Consider the following 17,289-nt stretch of genomic DNA (forward strand, 5'->3'; position numbering starts at 1 on the left):
GCAGAATTCTCCTATCGACCGACCGACTGCCTCTCAGTGAAGTGAATTCCCCCTCCTGTCAGCATAAGTAGTGTCTTCACAGAAGCGCTGTGCAGCTGTAGTGATTTATGTGGAGACAAGTCCTAACTCTGTTAAATTAATTATGGCAAACATTAGCCAAAGGTGATGCAGTATGGCACAAGTTAAAACAACGTGTTTTCCCTGTCTGTTCTGAGACCATTTGTCAAGCTAATTACTTTGCCCAAGACTCTTGGCTCAGCTGATGAGAAAGTTGTCTGAATATTTCACGTAGCAGCAGAGTTTGTTGCTTTTTAGGAACATTTCTGTGGCACGAGTTGGTGCTCATAGTCAAGAGACTCTCCCAGGTAGCCGGGCTCAGTCCCGTGGAAGGTTATAGTATCAGAATTACAGTCATGATCAATGTTTTAAAGGTACAGTAATTTGGGCACTTGGCAGGAGCAAGGCGCTACCATACCAAGCAGGACAAAGGAAGGGTGAAGCTGTGGGCCTAAGAAAAGATCTGGGTGCCAAATGACTGATACCCCAATCAGGAGTGTTCAATCCCAGTTTGAGGTATTACACTCCATTTTCTCTCCCTTGCCCACAGCTCCTCAGAACTCCCCATGTGAGGGAGACCTGGTGGTGCCCACAGAACCGAGCCTACTTGCACACAGCTTCGCAAAGCGAGGGAGGCGTGCAGCTGGGACTGGTGCTCCACTGGACTGGGCCAAGTTCAGGCAAAGAGGAAGGACAACTGAATATTGCACAGCACAAAGCAATAAATTGGACTATCTGCCTGGCAGACCAGAGAGAGCCTGGCAGGAGGCTACACATGTTCACTCGCCACAGGCATACTGAAATATCTTAATGGACATCACCTACTCAAATTAAACCTTTCTACGTGATACAAAACACCACAACACAAATATGCAACCCCCCACAAGAAATGGTACCATGCTGCTGGTGCAAGGGCAGGCAGAGAAAATAAGGAGGGGGCAATCCCACCTTCTTTTATAGCCAAGGCCACAACCCTGTGGGTAAGTTTCAGGCCAATGCCTCGATAGGTCTGATTCCCACAGAAAGCATATCCTTTATTTCAGAAACTGGCCAACTCTCTAACCCCAATGCATTGATGCTCATATGGTATAGAATACATGGCATTTGAGAAGGGTTTTCTGGGTGTGTTAGCGAAACTAGACAAAAAAAATTTAAAGTCAACGTATTTGTTATAGTCTGAAGAAGCAGGTTTTTCTGAGCTTTAATCAGCTCAGTTCACAACATCTCACAGGTGCTAAATATGAAACAGGTCAATTGATTTCAAGGCTGTGAGGTGTTACCATTTACTGATGGAGTATTGGAATAACATACCTCACTTACACTCAGTTTTGCACTTTTCACTTGACAAAAATGCTCGGTTTTGATGTTGTTACTAGTTTACCATACCTTTATCAGCAGTCCTCCTTATTTTAGGGATGGTAAATGTTTTCAAAGGATTTTTTTCTACCCCAGCAGTTGGCACATAAGGCAGCTTCTCATTTGATCTTATATTTTTCTGCACTTGAACTCTTTTAGTTTCTTCAACTTCCATCTTGTCACCAGCCTAAAATAAGAATGAAAGCCATACGTAACAATCTAAAAAACAGCCCTTTGGTCCTCCTCCTCAGCTCTATCCATCCTGTCATCTCATCTTCGCAGCTGTACTGTGTGCTCAGAGAGACATCAAACTGTACCTACTTAGCAGACAACTAGGGCATCACTTCCTATCCAGAAGTCCCCAACTTTCTTAAGTTCCTTCAACAATAAATCCTCGTGCTCTCTGGAAAACAGAGGTGCAAGGACTGTAAAAGTTTAATTTCCACCTCACTGTTCCCCACCCCATTTGTCTGTCCTGTCATCCTGTTGAATCCTCTCACTGTTGTAAACTATAAGATCTCTGGGGCAGGACTTCTCTTCCTTATGTTAGTACAACATCTAGCTCAATGGCACCCCGGCCCACCAATACAGTAGCCAGGCACTATCACACTACAGTTAATAAATTATTAATAGCCAACTAGCCAACTCCCTTGTCTAAGAAAACTCTGAAAACCATTTTGTTTAGCAACATTTCGGCTAGTGTATCACACAGGATTTTATTTCCACATTTTTGAAGTATGATTCCATACACTGTATACAGGGTCTTTGCCACTTGGGGAATTCTTAGATCAACAGCAGCAGAGACAGGAAAAATCCTATGACATTATACCCCAGAAAGAAATTGTGTTTATCTTATCACAATTCTTTGTTTATCAATTGCTAGAAAATTTTTAAAAAGTAGTTTACATGTCTAGGTGGCTGTTCCTCTGTAATGTGTATGGCCCTGTCCACGCTAGCAGATGTAAAACACTGGAAGTTACAGCGCTGTTCACAGAGAGCTGCAGGGAAACTGCTGTTGTGTGTCCACACTGTCAACTGGTAGCTGTGTTAATCTGTCACTTAAAAAAAAAAAACCCTTAAAAAAAGAGTGGTCCTATAGCACCTTAAGGTATGTCTACACTTGCACCCTCTTTCGAGAGAGGGATGCAAATGAAGACATTCGAATTTGCAAATGAAGCCAGGATTTAAATATCCCGCGTTTCATTTGCATATTTGCATTATGGTGCTATTTCGAAATAGCACTATTTCAAAATAACAGATGCTGTTAAGATGCTGTTATTTCAAGAGAAAACCCTTCTCTTGAAATAACTGGTAAACTTAATTGTATGAGGAATAAGGGTTATTTTGAGAGAAGGATTTTTTCTTGAAATAACCGCGTCTTAACAGCGTCTGTTATTTCGAAACAGCGCCATAACGTGAATATGCAAATGAAGCATGGGATATTTAAATCCCAGCTCTATTTGCAATTTTGAATGTCTTCATTTTCATCCCTTTCTCGAAAGAGGGTGCAAGTGTAGACATACCCTCAGAGACTAACAAAATATGTAGATGGTATCATGAACTTTTGTGGACACAACCCACTTCTTCAGATGAATGGAGCAAGTGGCACAGAGAGGCACAATAACCCCCAAATTTTGGAGTTTCTGTGCCTCTTGCTCCACTTAGCTCAAGAAGAGGGCTGTGCTCACGAAAGCTCAGGAAACCATCTATGTTTTTTGTTAGTCTCTAAGGTGCTACAGGACCTCTTGTTTTTTTAAGTTTTTCCTTACTTGTCTGTATTATTTTAGGGATAAGTCACGAACTATCACACACATTCATTCTTGTTTTTTCAGTGTTATTTTACAGAACACACACACATTCTTACTTAAAAGAAATCTAATGGTGTCAAATTGGTTAATGCACCTCAAGTTGACAAACTACAGAACTAGTTTAAACTATTTTATGTAGGAGTTAATTACGCTTTTTGCCAGTGTGTATGCTAATTCTCTCCCCCAATACACAAGCACAAATCACCAACATTCACTCTTTCCTCCTCTTCCCACAACAATTAAGCATGCATTAAAACTAAACTGTACAATATTGTATAAACTGCCTGACAAGTATATTCATATTATTTTTGCTTTATAGATAAGTCATTCACAAGTTTTCCTAACTTGTTTTTTAGCATTATTTTCTACAACACAAACACACAGCCTAATGAAGGAAATCTGTGGCATGTCTGAAGTGACAATTTGAGATTGCTAAGGTTAATTATTAATCTTTCACATCCCTAATGCAGTATATGCCCAAATCATAGCAATCGATTTATGTGGGTTTTGGTTTTGGGGTGGGATTTTTTGAAAACTCAATAATAAAAATAACGTACAAGTTGTTTCTTTACTGGACATAAACAAAATAGAAACACAAATAAGATGCTTTGCATGTTCTCAGAAGGGATATAAAAAGTATAGTCGATTAACTGATAAGCAAAAGCTTGTAGATTAATGTTACACGCATCCCTCCCCTGCTTCCCAGGAAATTTTTAGCAGGCTGGTCTGCAGCCCCAGCTCAGACCACCCCCTAGACAGGGGCTTCTGCCACCCTGCACTGCTGCCTCTTTGTCAGAGGCAGCAGCACGGGGATAGCACAGGTCCACAAGAGGAGCTGGGTTTTTAACTGGCTCCCCTCACAGACCAGCTCCCACCTAACACCCTGTGCTACTGTCTCTGATATGTGGAGTGGCAGGGGTCTTCTCGGGAGTGAGGCTAGAGTGCACTGGCTGCTGGTCCCGCCCCCAGAGACTATAGAATAGTTGACTAATAAGAATTCATGAGGTTACTCAACTATTCAGTTAACCGATAGTTAACATCCCTAGTTCTCAGCATTGTTTTTGGTTGTTTCTTTTGTTGTTAGTTGTTGTTGCTTTTTAAAAAGACTTGCAAGCCAGTAACCCTGTTTCTGTAAAACACTGTATTTGTATGAAACAAAAAACAGGACTAGGTAGCACTTTAAAGACTAACAAGATAGTTTATTAGGTGATGAGCTTTTGTGGGTCAGACCCACTTCCTCAGATCAAATTGTGGAAGAAAATTGTCACAACCATATATACCAAAGGATATAATCAAAAAAATGAACACATATGAAAAGGACAAATTAAATTTCAGAATAGAAGGGAATGTGGGCGGGGAGGGGGAGGTAAATGTCTGTGAGCTAATGATATTAGAGGCGATAATTGGGGAAGCTATCTTTGTAATGGGTAAGGTAATTAGTGTCCTTGCTAAGACCTAGGTGTAAAGTGTCAAATTTAAGCATGAATGACAGTTCAGAGGATTCTCTTTCAAGTCTGGTGTTAAAAGGTCTCTGAAGCAGGATGCAGGTAATCAGGTCGTTGAGACAATGCCCTTTCTGGTTGAAATGGCAAGAAACTTGTTTTTTCTTTGTGATTCTGTCTATCATCTCTTTTTTTGTGTGCATTGATTATTTGGCGAAGTGTCTGAGCTGTTTGTCCAATGTATACAGCAGACGGACACTTTCGGCACATGATAGCATAAATTATATTTCTGGATGAGCAGGAATATGTGTTCTTGATCTTTTAACACAATTGGTTAGGTCCAATAATGGTATCAGCAGAGTGAATATGTGGACAAAGCTGGCAACGGGGTTTGTTGCAAGGGAAAGTTCCAGGGTTGGTGTTAGTGGTGTATGTCCTATGGTTTTTGGTAAGAATCATCTTGAGGTTAGGTGGTTGTCTATAGGAGACTATGGGTCTGTCTCCCAGAGCCTTTTAATACCAGACTTGAAAGAGAATCCTCTGAACTGTCATTCATGCTTAAATTTGACACTTTACACCTAGGTCTTAACAAGGACGCTAATTACCTTACCCATTACAAAGATAGCTTCTCCAATTATCACCTCTAATATCATTAGCTCACAGACATTTACCTCCACCCCACATGCCCTTTCTGTTCTGAAATTTGATTTGTCCTTTTCATATATGTTCATTTTTTTGATTGTATCCTTTGGTATACAGGCAGTCCCCGGGTTACGCGGATCCGACTTATGTCGGATCCGTACTTACGAACGGGGCTTTTCTCACCCCGGAGGACGCGGGCGGCGGGACCGCCCAGACGCACCGCGGTCCAGCGCCCGCATCCTCCGGGGTGAGAAAAGCTGCTCCGCGTCTCCCTGGTCTGCTGGGGGTCCCCCAGCAGACCAGGGAGACGCGGAGCAAAGCCGCGGAGGACCCGGGCGGCGGGACCGCGGCGCGTCTGGGCGGTCCCGCCGCCCGGGTCCTCCGCGGCTTTGTTCCACGTCTCCCTGGTCTGCTGGGGGCCCCGGGCTTGTTCTGCCCCAGGCTTCCTGGAATCAGCCGCTGATCAGTTTCAGCAGCAGCTGACTGGGGTAGAGCAGCTGGGGTGCTGCCGGTTGGTCCCCGCAGCGCCGAGGTGCGGCGCTGCAGGGACCTACCCGGCAGCGCCCCAGCTGCTCTGTCTCAGGTGTCCAGATTCAGCCGCTGCTGAAACTGATCAGCAGCTGATTCCAGGAAGCCCGGGGCAGAGCAACTCTGCCTCGGGCTTCCTGTAGTCAGCCGCTGGTCAGTTTCAGCAGCGGCTTAATCTGGACGCCAGTTCCAACTTACATACAGATTCCACTTAAGAACAAACCTACAGTCTCTATCTTGTACGTAACCTGGGGACTGCCTGTATATGGTTGTGCCAATTCTGAGTCAACTGAGCCAGACTCCGGGCTGAGTGCTGGAGGGTTTTTTAATGTGATGTAAACATAAGGGCCACCAGAGGGCAGACTGGCAGGGTCACTCATTGCTTCTGCTGCTACTATGAGAAGCAAGGCAAGAAAGGAAAAACAGTGAGGGAGGTAAACAAGGACATAAAAAAGGAACATGGACAGGGCTGATTGGAAAGAAGGAAAAAAGGAAGGAGGAAAAGAAGGTAACACTTAGAATGTGAATACCAAAAATGTCTGCATCCCCTGATCTTCAATGAAAAGGAAGTTTTACATTCATTGTTTTCATAAAAGTCTTTTTCTGCAGAGGCATCCACTAAAAAATTGGTGACACTCCAGCAATTGTTCTATAGAGCTAACCCAGCACACCCAGAGATTCCCTGTAACATCCTGTCTCCCCAGCCCAGGGGCACCAATACCGTCTTCATGCCTTTTGAGCTGTTCAGAAGCCCTCAGTCTGTAAACCTCATTTTTTAAGGAATAAGGGTTCTTGCACAAAAGGGTTTTTTTGTGCAAAGCAGACCCATCTACACTGCTTTTTTTTTTTTTTTTTTAGCAAAAACCTCTTCCACAAAAAGCATCGGAAGAGATTATGCAAATGGAGCGCGAGAAGTTGCTAATGAGCACTTCATTTGCATTGCCTCTTCCGCAAAAAAGAGGCAGTGTGGACGGAGCGTCACAGGGAGAAAAGTAGAATCCTTTTATTGCTACTCAAGGAATTGGGTCCAAGTTTCCAAATTAACATAACTTGTCAAGGTTAAGCACTAACTATTGCTACGTTGTAGTAAGCACTATGTTAGTTAACACAACTCCCTCAAGGCCATGTTCCATTAATGTCATTTTTTATTGAAGCCAAGATTGTGCTAACACTCATCCAGGTGAATAAAACCTACACTTAGTCTTTTGGAAGGAACGTCTCTTTGCCACAGATATACACAGACTAGCCCCGTCTGTGCCAAGTTCTTTGAGCAGGTCCTGCTTCTTGCTCACAGCTAGGGTTGCCAGATGGTTTCAACAAAAATACCAGACCACTTGACATTACATCACAATCTACATGACATCTTATTTAGAAAATACCGGACATTTCTATTTTCTCAATTTGTTTCCCAAACAGAAATCTCAAATACTGGACTGTCCAGTTCAAAACTGGCAAGCCTACTCACAGCTTAATTTTGCTTTATATTAGCCAAATCTTGACTATTGTTGGTCAAGCCTGTGGCTTATGTTTTAGGTTCTCATGTTACGACACACATCAGTGGGCTGATCCCTGCTACACACTCTGACCCCTGGCTGTGTCAATGTGTGTGAGGGGTGAGAGAGAGAGAGAGGCTATTCTGGCTAGTCACATTAACCTAGTTTTCCCTCATGCACACGTGTGAACAAGAGACGAGATGCCCTTCCCCCAGAGCAATTCAGTGGAGTTCAAGAGAGAGCAGGCAATTTGAACAATTCCTTGAAAACGACAAGAGATTTTATATATAAATATGAGCATAGGCTACAATGACAGCTAAATCTCAGTATGCTGTTGGGTTGTCTAGCAAGGTTGTAGTCACACAAATCTGTTTTGTCTGTCTGGAACAGGGGTTGGGAATCTTTTTTGAGTGAGGGCCGCTGACCCACAGAAAAATCAGTCAGGAGCCACACACAAGTGAGAAGCAAATGAAACAAAAACAAAACCCTCGCTGAGGCGACTGTGAAGGAGAAAGGCATTCTCCACATTCCTCTCACATACCAGAGCTTTGGGGAGCCCAGGCTAGTAGACTTTCTGTGCTCCAGCCCTGTGGCGGGACGGCAGGGAACTGGAGCACCAGCGCAGGCTCCCCAATGCTAGGGGGGAGCCTCAAGCCTCGGGGGCCAAATCCAGGCAAGCTGGGAGCCGCATCTGGCCCCCCAGGCCTTAGGTTCCCTATCCGTGGTCTGGAATCTGTCACCACTGCACAACCCGGCCTCTGGGAAGCCGCCGCACACTCATATACTACAGACAGGCTTGACTGACAGTTTACTGTTGTTAACTGTCAATTCTATTTTTAAACTTGCAACAGTTATTTACATCACAGTGTTAAGATCTGCTGAGTCATCACTGTTTACTACCCGTTTCCCGATTATTTGGTTTTCCCGCCCATTTTTAGTGCTGCCTGTCCTACAGCCTTCATCTAATGGTGGAGTCAGATGGGTGCTGACTTTTATTTCTCCTCAGGTGCCCTGCCCCGAGGCCTGTCCCATTCTCTGTCCCCACTCATGAGATACAGCCCTCGCTCCACCTCTTCCTGATCCTGCTGTGCTCCTCTGCCAAGATCCCACTCACCTACCACTCTCCATCCTCTTCCAAGTCCCTCCCCCTGCTGCCAAACTGCAGTAGCTGGCTGGGTACCCACTTGATTTTTTTCTGCTTGAGCCCTGAAACACTCCTGGAGTCGGTGCCTTGCTCATTCAAGAAGGAGGCCAGGGATACAAGATGGAGTCACTCAGTATCTTCTGTATCAGCCAGCACCATCTCAGGGCGCTGAGCTTCACAGCCTGTCTGGCAGCGCCATGCCCTGTTTCCCCAATCCTCCCCAGTCCGTTATGGGTGTGCTCCCCACCACTGCCACCCCCTGCTGGGTGCAGCACACTTGGGGCAGCAGCAGGCCTGGCCCCACATGCCACAGTCAATTGGTGTCAGAATGGGGCAGGGCAGCACCCAGAAAAACCTACTGCGGAGTGGGCACAGACCTGCCCAATGGTACCCTCTGCGCTGTAACCCCATGTCATCCTGCTCTACCCCAAGTCATTACACTGCCACCATAGCTCCTTCCCCCACTGTACCTGTCACTCCACTGCACTGGTGCTGCACCCGCTCCCCACTGCACATTCTTACTGCATTTCTCCCTGCTGTACAACCACTGCACCCCTGCAGCCCACTGGGTCCCTCATGTCCCCCTCCCTTCTGCACCCTCCATGGCATTCCCTCACTGTACCCCCCATGTCACCCTCTCCCCACCTCACTGCACCCCATGTCGTCCCCCTTATATAATACCCCTGGTCAGGACACAGGGTGAGTAGCTTTGGGGACACAGGGGAGTAGCTCCAGGAGCAGGGATGGGGGAGCAAGTCAGTGGCACACAGAAGATATGGGGAGAAGATCAAAGAGACAGAAGTTAGGGGGTCACTCTGCCTTCATGAGCATGGAGCATGCAAGGAAAATCATGCCACCAGATGTGGGCACCCTGGCCGGCATCAGCAGTCCTGGGATTTTCCTCCTTGCTCAACTAGCAGCCCTTCCCCAATCCCTGATCTGCTGGACACTCATTAAACTCCCCGATACCCTGCTCACAAAGGGACAGCTGATTAGTTACACCTTGGACCCACCAGCCATACATACCTCTCCTCCCCCCCCCCCCACACAGATTTCAATTTATTTACAGTGAAAATGGGAATAAGATTCCCTTACAAACAACAGGTTCCTATGAAAGCAAGTAAGATGAATGACCAGAAAGGGTTACAGACAAGATCAATGCCACCGCATGCATTCTAGAGCTCAAACCCAACTGACAAAATGCTTGCCTCTTATCCAATACAGCACTGCTCACTCAAAGCCTTTCCCATCCTTCAGCCAGGGTGGCAGAGACCCGCCTTTCACAAGTTCAAGCGCCTCACCCAGGCAGCTTGACTTCCCAGCTGAAGGAAGCCAGGAGGTCTCAGCCCCCACAGACCAGCAAACTGGGCAGGCCTTTGATGTTACATCTGAAAATTCTCCCTTCCTGTGTTCTTTTGAAAATTCTGTCTCCCAACAACCTCTGATTGTCAACCACACAATACACCCTGCCTAGTGACAGCTGCCTGGAGGCATGTACCTCTGTGTGACCTGCTCTGAAGGCCCTGTGAATAGTTTTTCCAATAGATATGCAACTGCCACTGGCCCTAGCAGTCACACACGCTCCTTGGCCTGATGGCAAAGAGCTCTGTTGTACTGGCTTCCTGCAAAAAGTTGATAGGATGCACCCCTGCATACACATCACACCCAAGGAATACCTGTATCCCAGGGGTGTACAGATGCCTTTCCGGTGATCCTTCGGTCAGACCGGAGCTACACAATCCCATCACCTCATCTCCACTGCACCCTGTGTCACCCCTCCCCACTGCACACTCATGTCACTCCTTCCCCATGTCACCCCTCACCATCGCACCTCCTTCCCACTGACCCAACAAACCCTCACCACTGCCCCTCATCCACCCCCCCACTGCACCCCCATGTCACTCCCTCCCCACGGTACCCCCTCCCCACATCACCCCCGTGACACTCCCTCCCCACGGTACCCCCTCCCCACATCACCCCCATGTCACTCCCTCCCCACGGTACCCCCTCCCCACATCACCCCTGTGACACTCCCTCCCCACGGTACCCCCTCCCCACATCACCCCCGTGACACTCCCTCCCCACGGTACCCCCTCCCCACATCACCCCGAGACACTCCCTCCCCACTGTACCCCCTCCCCACATCACCCCCGTGACACTCCCTCCCCACGGTACCCCCCTCCCCACATCACCCCGAGACACTCCCTCCCCACTGTACCCCCTCCCCACATCACACCTCCCCACTGCACCCCCGTGTCACCCCCTCCCCACTGCACCCCCGTGACACTCCCTCCCCACTGTACCCCCTCCCCATTGCCCCATCACACCTCCCCCACTGCACCCCCGCGTCACCCCTGCCCACTGTACCCCCTCCTCGCTGCACCCCCGTGTCACCCCCTCCCCACTGTACCCCCGCGTCACCCCTGCCCACTGTACCCCCTCCCCACATCACCCCCGTGTCACTCCCTCCCCACTGTACCCCCTCCCCACTGCACCCCCGTGTCACCCCTCTGTGCTAGGCCTCCCATATCGGCCCCGCCCACACAAGCCCCTGCCCCCGTGTCCCGCTGCCACGCGAGCTGGCCCAGACAGACAATGGGGAACCGTGGGGCGAGTCCCTACGCAGGGGCGCGGGGGGCACCGACCTCCCGGACGCGCTGCGCGAGCCGGCCCCTGGGGGGCAGCCCCCGGGTCCCAGATCCCCCCCTCAGCCCCTACCTGCAGCCAGCACCATCTCCCAGCCGCGGGCCGCTGCCGCCGCGCCAGCCGCCCACGTGCGCGGCCCCGGGGTGGGCGCGCCGGAGCCTGGCGGGGCTGGGGCCTCGCTGCCCCCTGCCGTGCAGCTTCGCGCCTGCCCCCCGCACCTCCCGGCGTCACGCGGCCGCACCCCCTGGCGCACCCCCTGATTGCTGCACCCCCAGTGCACCCCCTGGCGCACCCCCTGATTGCTGCACCCCCAGTGCACCCCCTGGCGCACCCCCTGATTGCTGCACCCCCAGTGCACCCCCCGGCATCTTTGCTGTGGCCTAGGGTCAGCTCACTGCTTCCCCGCTGTATCCCGTCCCCCTGCCTCTTCCCCACGGCATCGCCAAAGCACCCGGACCCCTCCCCCGTGCACCCTGCTCACCCCCTGCGGCTGCACCCACTGCAGCCAGGTTACCAACTGGCCTATTCCAACACCAAATCCTTGAAGGTTCCCCTGGACACTGCCCTGCCCCTGGCTCTACTGGACACACCCAACTCCCAGCTGCTCTCTGGCTGAGGGCACTGGGTGGCACAGCCAGCTAGCTATGCCTGAGACCCCAGCTTCCCTCCCCCCCCAGCACCGGAGTCTGTTTAAAGTGAAAACAAGCATAAGGGTATTTGACAAAGAACAGACTCAACTGATAGCAAGGAAAGTTAATGGAAACAAAGGATTAACCCCCCCCCCCCGCATCTCTTTGCACCCACGCCACCCCACTGAACTGCCATTATAGTCCCCTCACCACCCTCACCTCACAAGCAGGACAGCCAGTAGAAAGGCAGCTGGTGCCTAGTGTCAGAGACCAGAGATGGATGGTAGGGAAAGATATGCCAGAAGTAGCATCATGGTCATACAGGGCACTGGGGACAGATGTACAGGACAACTGTACCACCACCACAGTCCTCCTCTCCTGCAGTCACTCAGGGAGCAGCTGCTCTTAAAGAGATAACCCCGATGAGGCCCCTCACCCAGGGTTGTGTGCACATGCAGGAAAGGCTCAACCCTGGGGAGCAGATAAAGGAGATATCAGAAAAATCTTGTGGCAAAGAACAGAAGGAAAGAGCTCAGGCTATGTCTACACTGCAGAGTTTGTGTGCAAAAACTTGTAGAGCATCCACACCTCAAGCATGTTTTTGCGCAAAAAAATGTACAGTGAATCGACAGAACAGGGTTTTTTTTTTTTTTTTTTTTTTTTTTGCGGTATAGGTATTCCTCTTTCTACAAGGAATAACTCCTTTTTGCGCAACAGCTCTTGCGCAAAAAGGTGTATGTGGACGGGAAATGGGTTTTTTGTGCAAAAACAGCCTATCAAAAGACGCACAGGTGCCCCGGCGGACATTGTGTTAATGGCAATCAGAGCTTTCTTGCGAGAGAGCGTCCATGCAGTCTGGACGCTCTCTTGCGGAAAAGCACATCGCTTTTGCAATGAGGATGCGCTCTTGCGCAAGAAGTTTTTTGTGCAAGAAGCCTGCAGTGTAGACATAGCCTCAGAGTGGAATGCAGATGATCTGGCAGAGATCTGGAGAAATGGCTTAATTGTTTAAATACTGTATAGTTTATTACCTAGTGTCCATGACAGGAAGCAAGATGTTTCAGGAGCACTGGATGGTTGTAGAGATGTAAATAATTAATGAAGTGCCAGTAGATGGCACTCAAGTACATACAGAATAATTGTGTGTGTGAGTAGCACTTGTGCACTGCAACTGACTCTTCTGGTTTAGTCTTTACATAAGCTCTTCACAATACTCACAGAATCCCAGCCCACATCTAGCGAGATGAAGGTCCTGGCTCTGTAAGGGTGCATCTACTCAAAATTATTTCAAATCTATTTCAAAATAGCTTATTTTGAAATTTGGCACCTCTACACAGCTCCAGATTTCAAAATAACACACTATTTCGAGCCATCCCCTATCCCTCGTGCAATGAGGTTTACTAGGATGGCAAAATAGCCTGTTATTTCAAAATAATGGGCAGTTTGTGTAGACACGGGGTAGCTATTTCAGGATACCTCTAATATTCTGAAATAGCCATGCAGAGTAGACGTAGCCTAAGGCTTTGTCTACCTAGGCAACTTTTTACAGTCATACTGGTGCAGTTACTTATTTAACTCCCTGTTATTCTCGTACGAGGCCTTGTGTACATAGGAGATTTTTTTGCGGGGGGAGCATCTGTAGGGGTTTTTTTAAGCATGAACTACTTTGCATCCCCACACAATTTTTTTTTTTTGGTGTGCTTTGACTTGTGTTTTATCTAGTTGTAATTAATCCACTTTGGAGATGACATGGCTATTTCAAAGTAAATTATACAACATTAAGGTTTGGGTTGACACAGCCCACTTCCTGTTTCAGGTAGTCCCTCTGCTATCCCATGTTGCATTGCTTCACATCTGGCTAAGCTGGTCTGGTTACCTATGAGATCTCCATTGCTCCAGGTTCATCTTGTCATGATGTCTCCTTCTCCCCTTCTTCCTCCCCCAATTCCAATACATTGCAAGTTCACAGACCCAGAGCCCGTTCCAGCCACTCTGCCTGATGCTCCCACAGAAATTTTGCATCTCCTTGCCCTCTGAGAAGAGAAGCACGTTCAGTCTCATCTTTCCAGTAGGCACTGGAGAGATTCCCAGCAGTTACCACAGTTAATGGCAGAGGAGGGAGACCAAGACATGTGCCAATGCCTGGCCAAAGCCAAGGAATTGAAATTGAATTATAAAACTGCCGGAGGGAGAGGGGGGAAGAAGTCCTATGCTAATGCTCGTAGTACATCTGTGTACTATAAAATGGTGTCCTTGGCCTCTGTTTGTCAGAGGCTGGAGAGGGATGGCAGGAGACAAATCGCTTGATCATTGTCTTCGGTCCACCCTCTCTGGGGCACCTGGTGCTGGCCACTGTCGGCAGACAGGATACTGGGCTAGATGGACCTTTGGTCTGACCCAGTACGGCCGTTCTTATGTTCTTATGTACTATAAGGAACGGCCACGAATGTACCATTACCACCCAACTGATTGATGTTTCCTATCTCCACCCCTCAACCATCTCTGCCACACCCTTTCTTCCCTTACCCCATGGCAAAAAAAATAAATAAATAAAAGACAAACACATAGTATCCAAGGCAGCTTTAGTGTAGCAAAAACAAAGCAAAAATACCACAGTGGAGTATCAAAACTCTAGTTTGAGCATTATTCTTGTAGGCTGCACTAACAGTGTAAGACCAGTAGAGTGAGTACAGACAGTCTCAGTTAAAATGTCCATTGTCTGATCTTTGTGGATCTGCATATGTGCAGAAGGGACCCCTAACCTGAAGAGTGTAGGTCTCAAAGTTACAATTTATGTGAAGGGTATTAGTCTTACTCTGGCTAGCAATAGTTACTAGTTTACCCAGAAACAATTCCTAATGTATTAATCTATTTACCTATCAATAATTCCTCATGCTCTGTACATATTAATCATTGTTCAATCAGTTATTTATATACTGTATCCCATTAGTCACTTCTTTGGCATGACCTGATTAGTAGCTAAGTAGTTGTCTGGCTAGGAGTTATTTGCTAGATGGCTTGTCCCACAGTGAATGACCAACAGAGTTTCAGAGTGTTGTGATTTCATTTCTGTAATAAAAACTTGTATTTAAATGCTTACCTGAGAGTCTGGGATTGGATCTCAAACCAGGCAGTTCGCAGGAGGAATCTGCAAAGGAGAACTAGTGCCTGTTTAGTTTAAGTTTTCAGAAATGTCAAGTTTTAGTTAACAAGTGAAGTGCTGAATGGATACTCTGATTCACAAGGGAAGTTGTTGCTGAAGCTGTTTTAGACAAAGCAATGTGGATAAGACTCAAGGATAAGACTCTTTTAAGGGAAAAAAAACTGTTGGGGAAAAAAAATTTCCTGTGTCGATGAGGCTGCATGTCGTTTTTCCACTATTGGCCAATACTGTTGTTGTGTTTGGGAATACTATATAAGTGCTGGCTGACATGCAGGTATTACCCTAATGGACACTCCAGAAAGACCAACAACAATGTTCAAAAAACTCTTTGTTAGCTTTTGTTATTTAAAGCATCCAGGGACTGACTTTTTTTTTTTTTTTTTTTTTTTTAAAGTAGCAGCAGTGTTCATGGTCAGCCAATCCTGCCGAAGGACACAGCTTCTACACTGCCGTCTCTCAGTCATACCATGTTATGCATGGTGATAAATGCAATGCTTTATCTAGGGTCTTCCTTGTGTTCTAGCCAAGAATTTACAGATTTTTTTCTTTCATTGTAATTGTTAAGTAATTATATGTAATGGTATGGTATTAACTTGTTATATAGAGCTTTCTTAAGGGGCGAAGTCATTTCTTCCTTGGTGTATGATGAGTTGCTCTGGGTTTACAAAATCCCATTATGGCCCACATTCACCACAGCCCTCTGTTGGGTGGAATGGTAGCCAATCATTTCTCCTCTGGTGCCTGTCAACAAAAAAAACATCATTCAAAGGAGGCATTCAAGGAGCGAGGTCTGCAGGCTTTGTACTTCACCATGACACACTGGCTAGCTTTTTCACACTTGAAGAGCAGCTCTGTGAAGCCCAAAAGCTTGTCTCTTCCACTCACAGCAGCTGATCCAGTGAAAAATATTACCTCACCCACCTTGTCTCTCTCACTGTGTTGATCATTTCTTAGAGCAGTGCTACAGTACTTATCAGGAACTGCTTTAAGAATTCTGAGCCTGCCACCAAAACTTATCCTTTTCCCTCTGCAGGAAAGGTAAGCCTATCAACTGGATATTAGGAGAGGTCATAACATCATATCTGGGCTATTGGGGTTTCCTGTGACATCATCCTAACGTTCCTACGTGGCCTTCTTCTGCTGCAGATGTTACCCCATGTGCTTCATCCTGCAGCAATCTATTCCCCTCCCCACCTTCCCAACTGAAAGGGCAAGAAGCAATAGGGAAGGGGGCAGGCTTTTGCGTGGATCCTCTGTGTCTTTGTACAAATGTAGAGCAGGGCAAGGTAACTCAGAGGAATCCAGAAACATCCAGAAGGATGTGGTTAGCACTAGTCATGTTCCATATTTGTTTCTGAAGATGTATAGAAAACCACCGTTATAGGTAGAGCCCTGCAAATCCGCGGCTATCTATGGCTCATTTTTGCTGATACAAAATGTTGTATTTGCGCAGGGCTCTAATTATGGGCATGCAGTTTTGCATGTCTCACATAAGGAACAGCCTGGGAGCTGAGGCAATCAGAGCTTTATACATCTGGGCATTCCTGGATGCCAGAGGATCAGGGGGTGCAGGCCTCAGAGAAGAATCAGCTGCCACGTAAGGGCTCACTTTGAGGACAGTATGGCTTAGTCCAGCAGTCACCAGTTAGGGAACCCTCTTTGACAATCATCTGTGGTCCTGAGTGGTGGATAGGAATATAATTAGCGCCAGTGAACATAGTTTTATGGAAAATGAGGGCTGGCAAACAAACCCATTTTCTTTCTTTGACAAGATTATATTTGGTTGATAAAGGTAACTGTTTAGCTGCCACATCCTTAGACTTTTGATGTTTGAATTAGTACCACATTCTGATCACGCAACTAGCACCGCACAAAATCCATAGGGAAGACGCTAAAAGGTACAAGAACTGGCTAGCGGTCACTGGCGTGAGGCCTATTCAATATTGTTCTAAATGAGGGGTGGCCAACCCATTTAACAAGGAGAGCTGAAACAGTGGCACCAGAATTGTCAAGCAAAAAAAAGAAAAAGAAAAAGAAAAAGAAAGGAGGCTGCCCCTTTAAGAGAACAAGCTTAGGCTTTTTGGCCATATCAGGCTCCCGTCGACAGCTGCCATCTTGGGCACAGGGGAGTCTGGGGTTGGGGGCGAGGGGAAAGGGAGGGAGCCAGGGATGGGGGCTGTTTGGGAGGGAGACATAGGAGCAGCTTTGCGTGCCGCACTTTTGGGGGAGAAGAGCTGCATGTGGCTCACGAGCCATGGGTTAGCCACCCCTGTTCCAAAAGGTCTGAAAGGGAGTGTAAAATCATTGCTGATAAAATAGGCTGATGACTGAAGGAGGTGGTAAATAAAGGCGAGGGCATGGCAGTCCCGCAAAGCAATCCG

The 17,289-nt window shown here is 47.4% G+C and overlaps 1 protein-coding gene across 9 annotated transcripts in view; it reads right to left on the bottom strand.

The window, feature by feature from the left end:
* TEX15 (testis expressed 15, meiosis and synapsis associated) overlaps nt 1-11,325 on the bottom strand; it is a 53,755-nt gene extending 42,430 nt beyond the window's left edge. For 4 of the 9 annotated variants that reach the window (XM_075929321.1, XM_006125375.4, XM_075929316.1 and 1 more), the window contains exons 1-2: nt 10,147-10,277; nt 1,444-1,600 (exon numbers count right to left, since the gene is read on the bottom strand). In XM_075929321.1, coding sequence (XP_075785436.1) covers nt 1,444-1,600; nt 10,147-10,215 — 226 coding nt within the window. In that variant the 5' untranslated portion in view covers nt 10,216-10,277. Of the gene's footprint in view, nt 1-1,443; nt 1,601-7,867; nt 8,070-9,678; nt 10,095-10,146; nt 10,278-11,188 lie in introns of those variants that run through there. The other 5 variants (XM_075929318.1, XM_006125373.4, XM_075929320.1 and 2 more) reach the window with 5 other exon arrangements.
* Between the last annotated feature and the right edge of the window lie 5,964 nt (nt 11,326-17,289).

This window comes from Pelodiscus sinensis, chromosome 5, assembly GCF_049634645.1.
Source record: "Pelodiscus sinensis isolate JC-2024 chromosome 5, ASM4963464v1, whole genome shotgun sequence".
In the NCBI taxonomy this organism is placed as follows: domain Eukaryota; kingdom Metazoa; phylum Chordata; order Testudines; family Trionychidae; genus Pelodiscus; species Pelodiscus sinensis.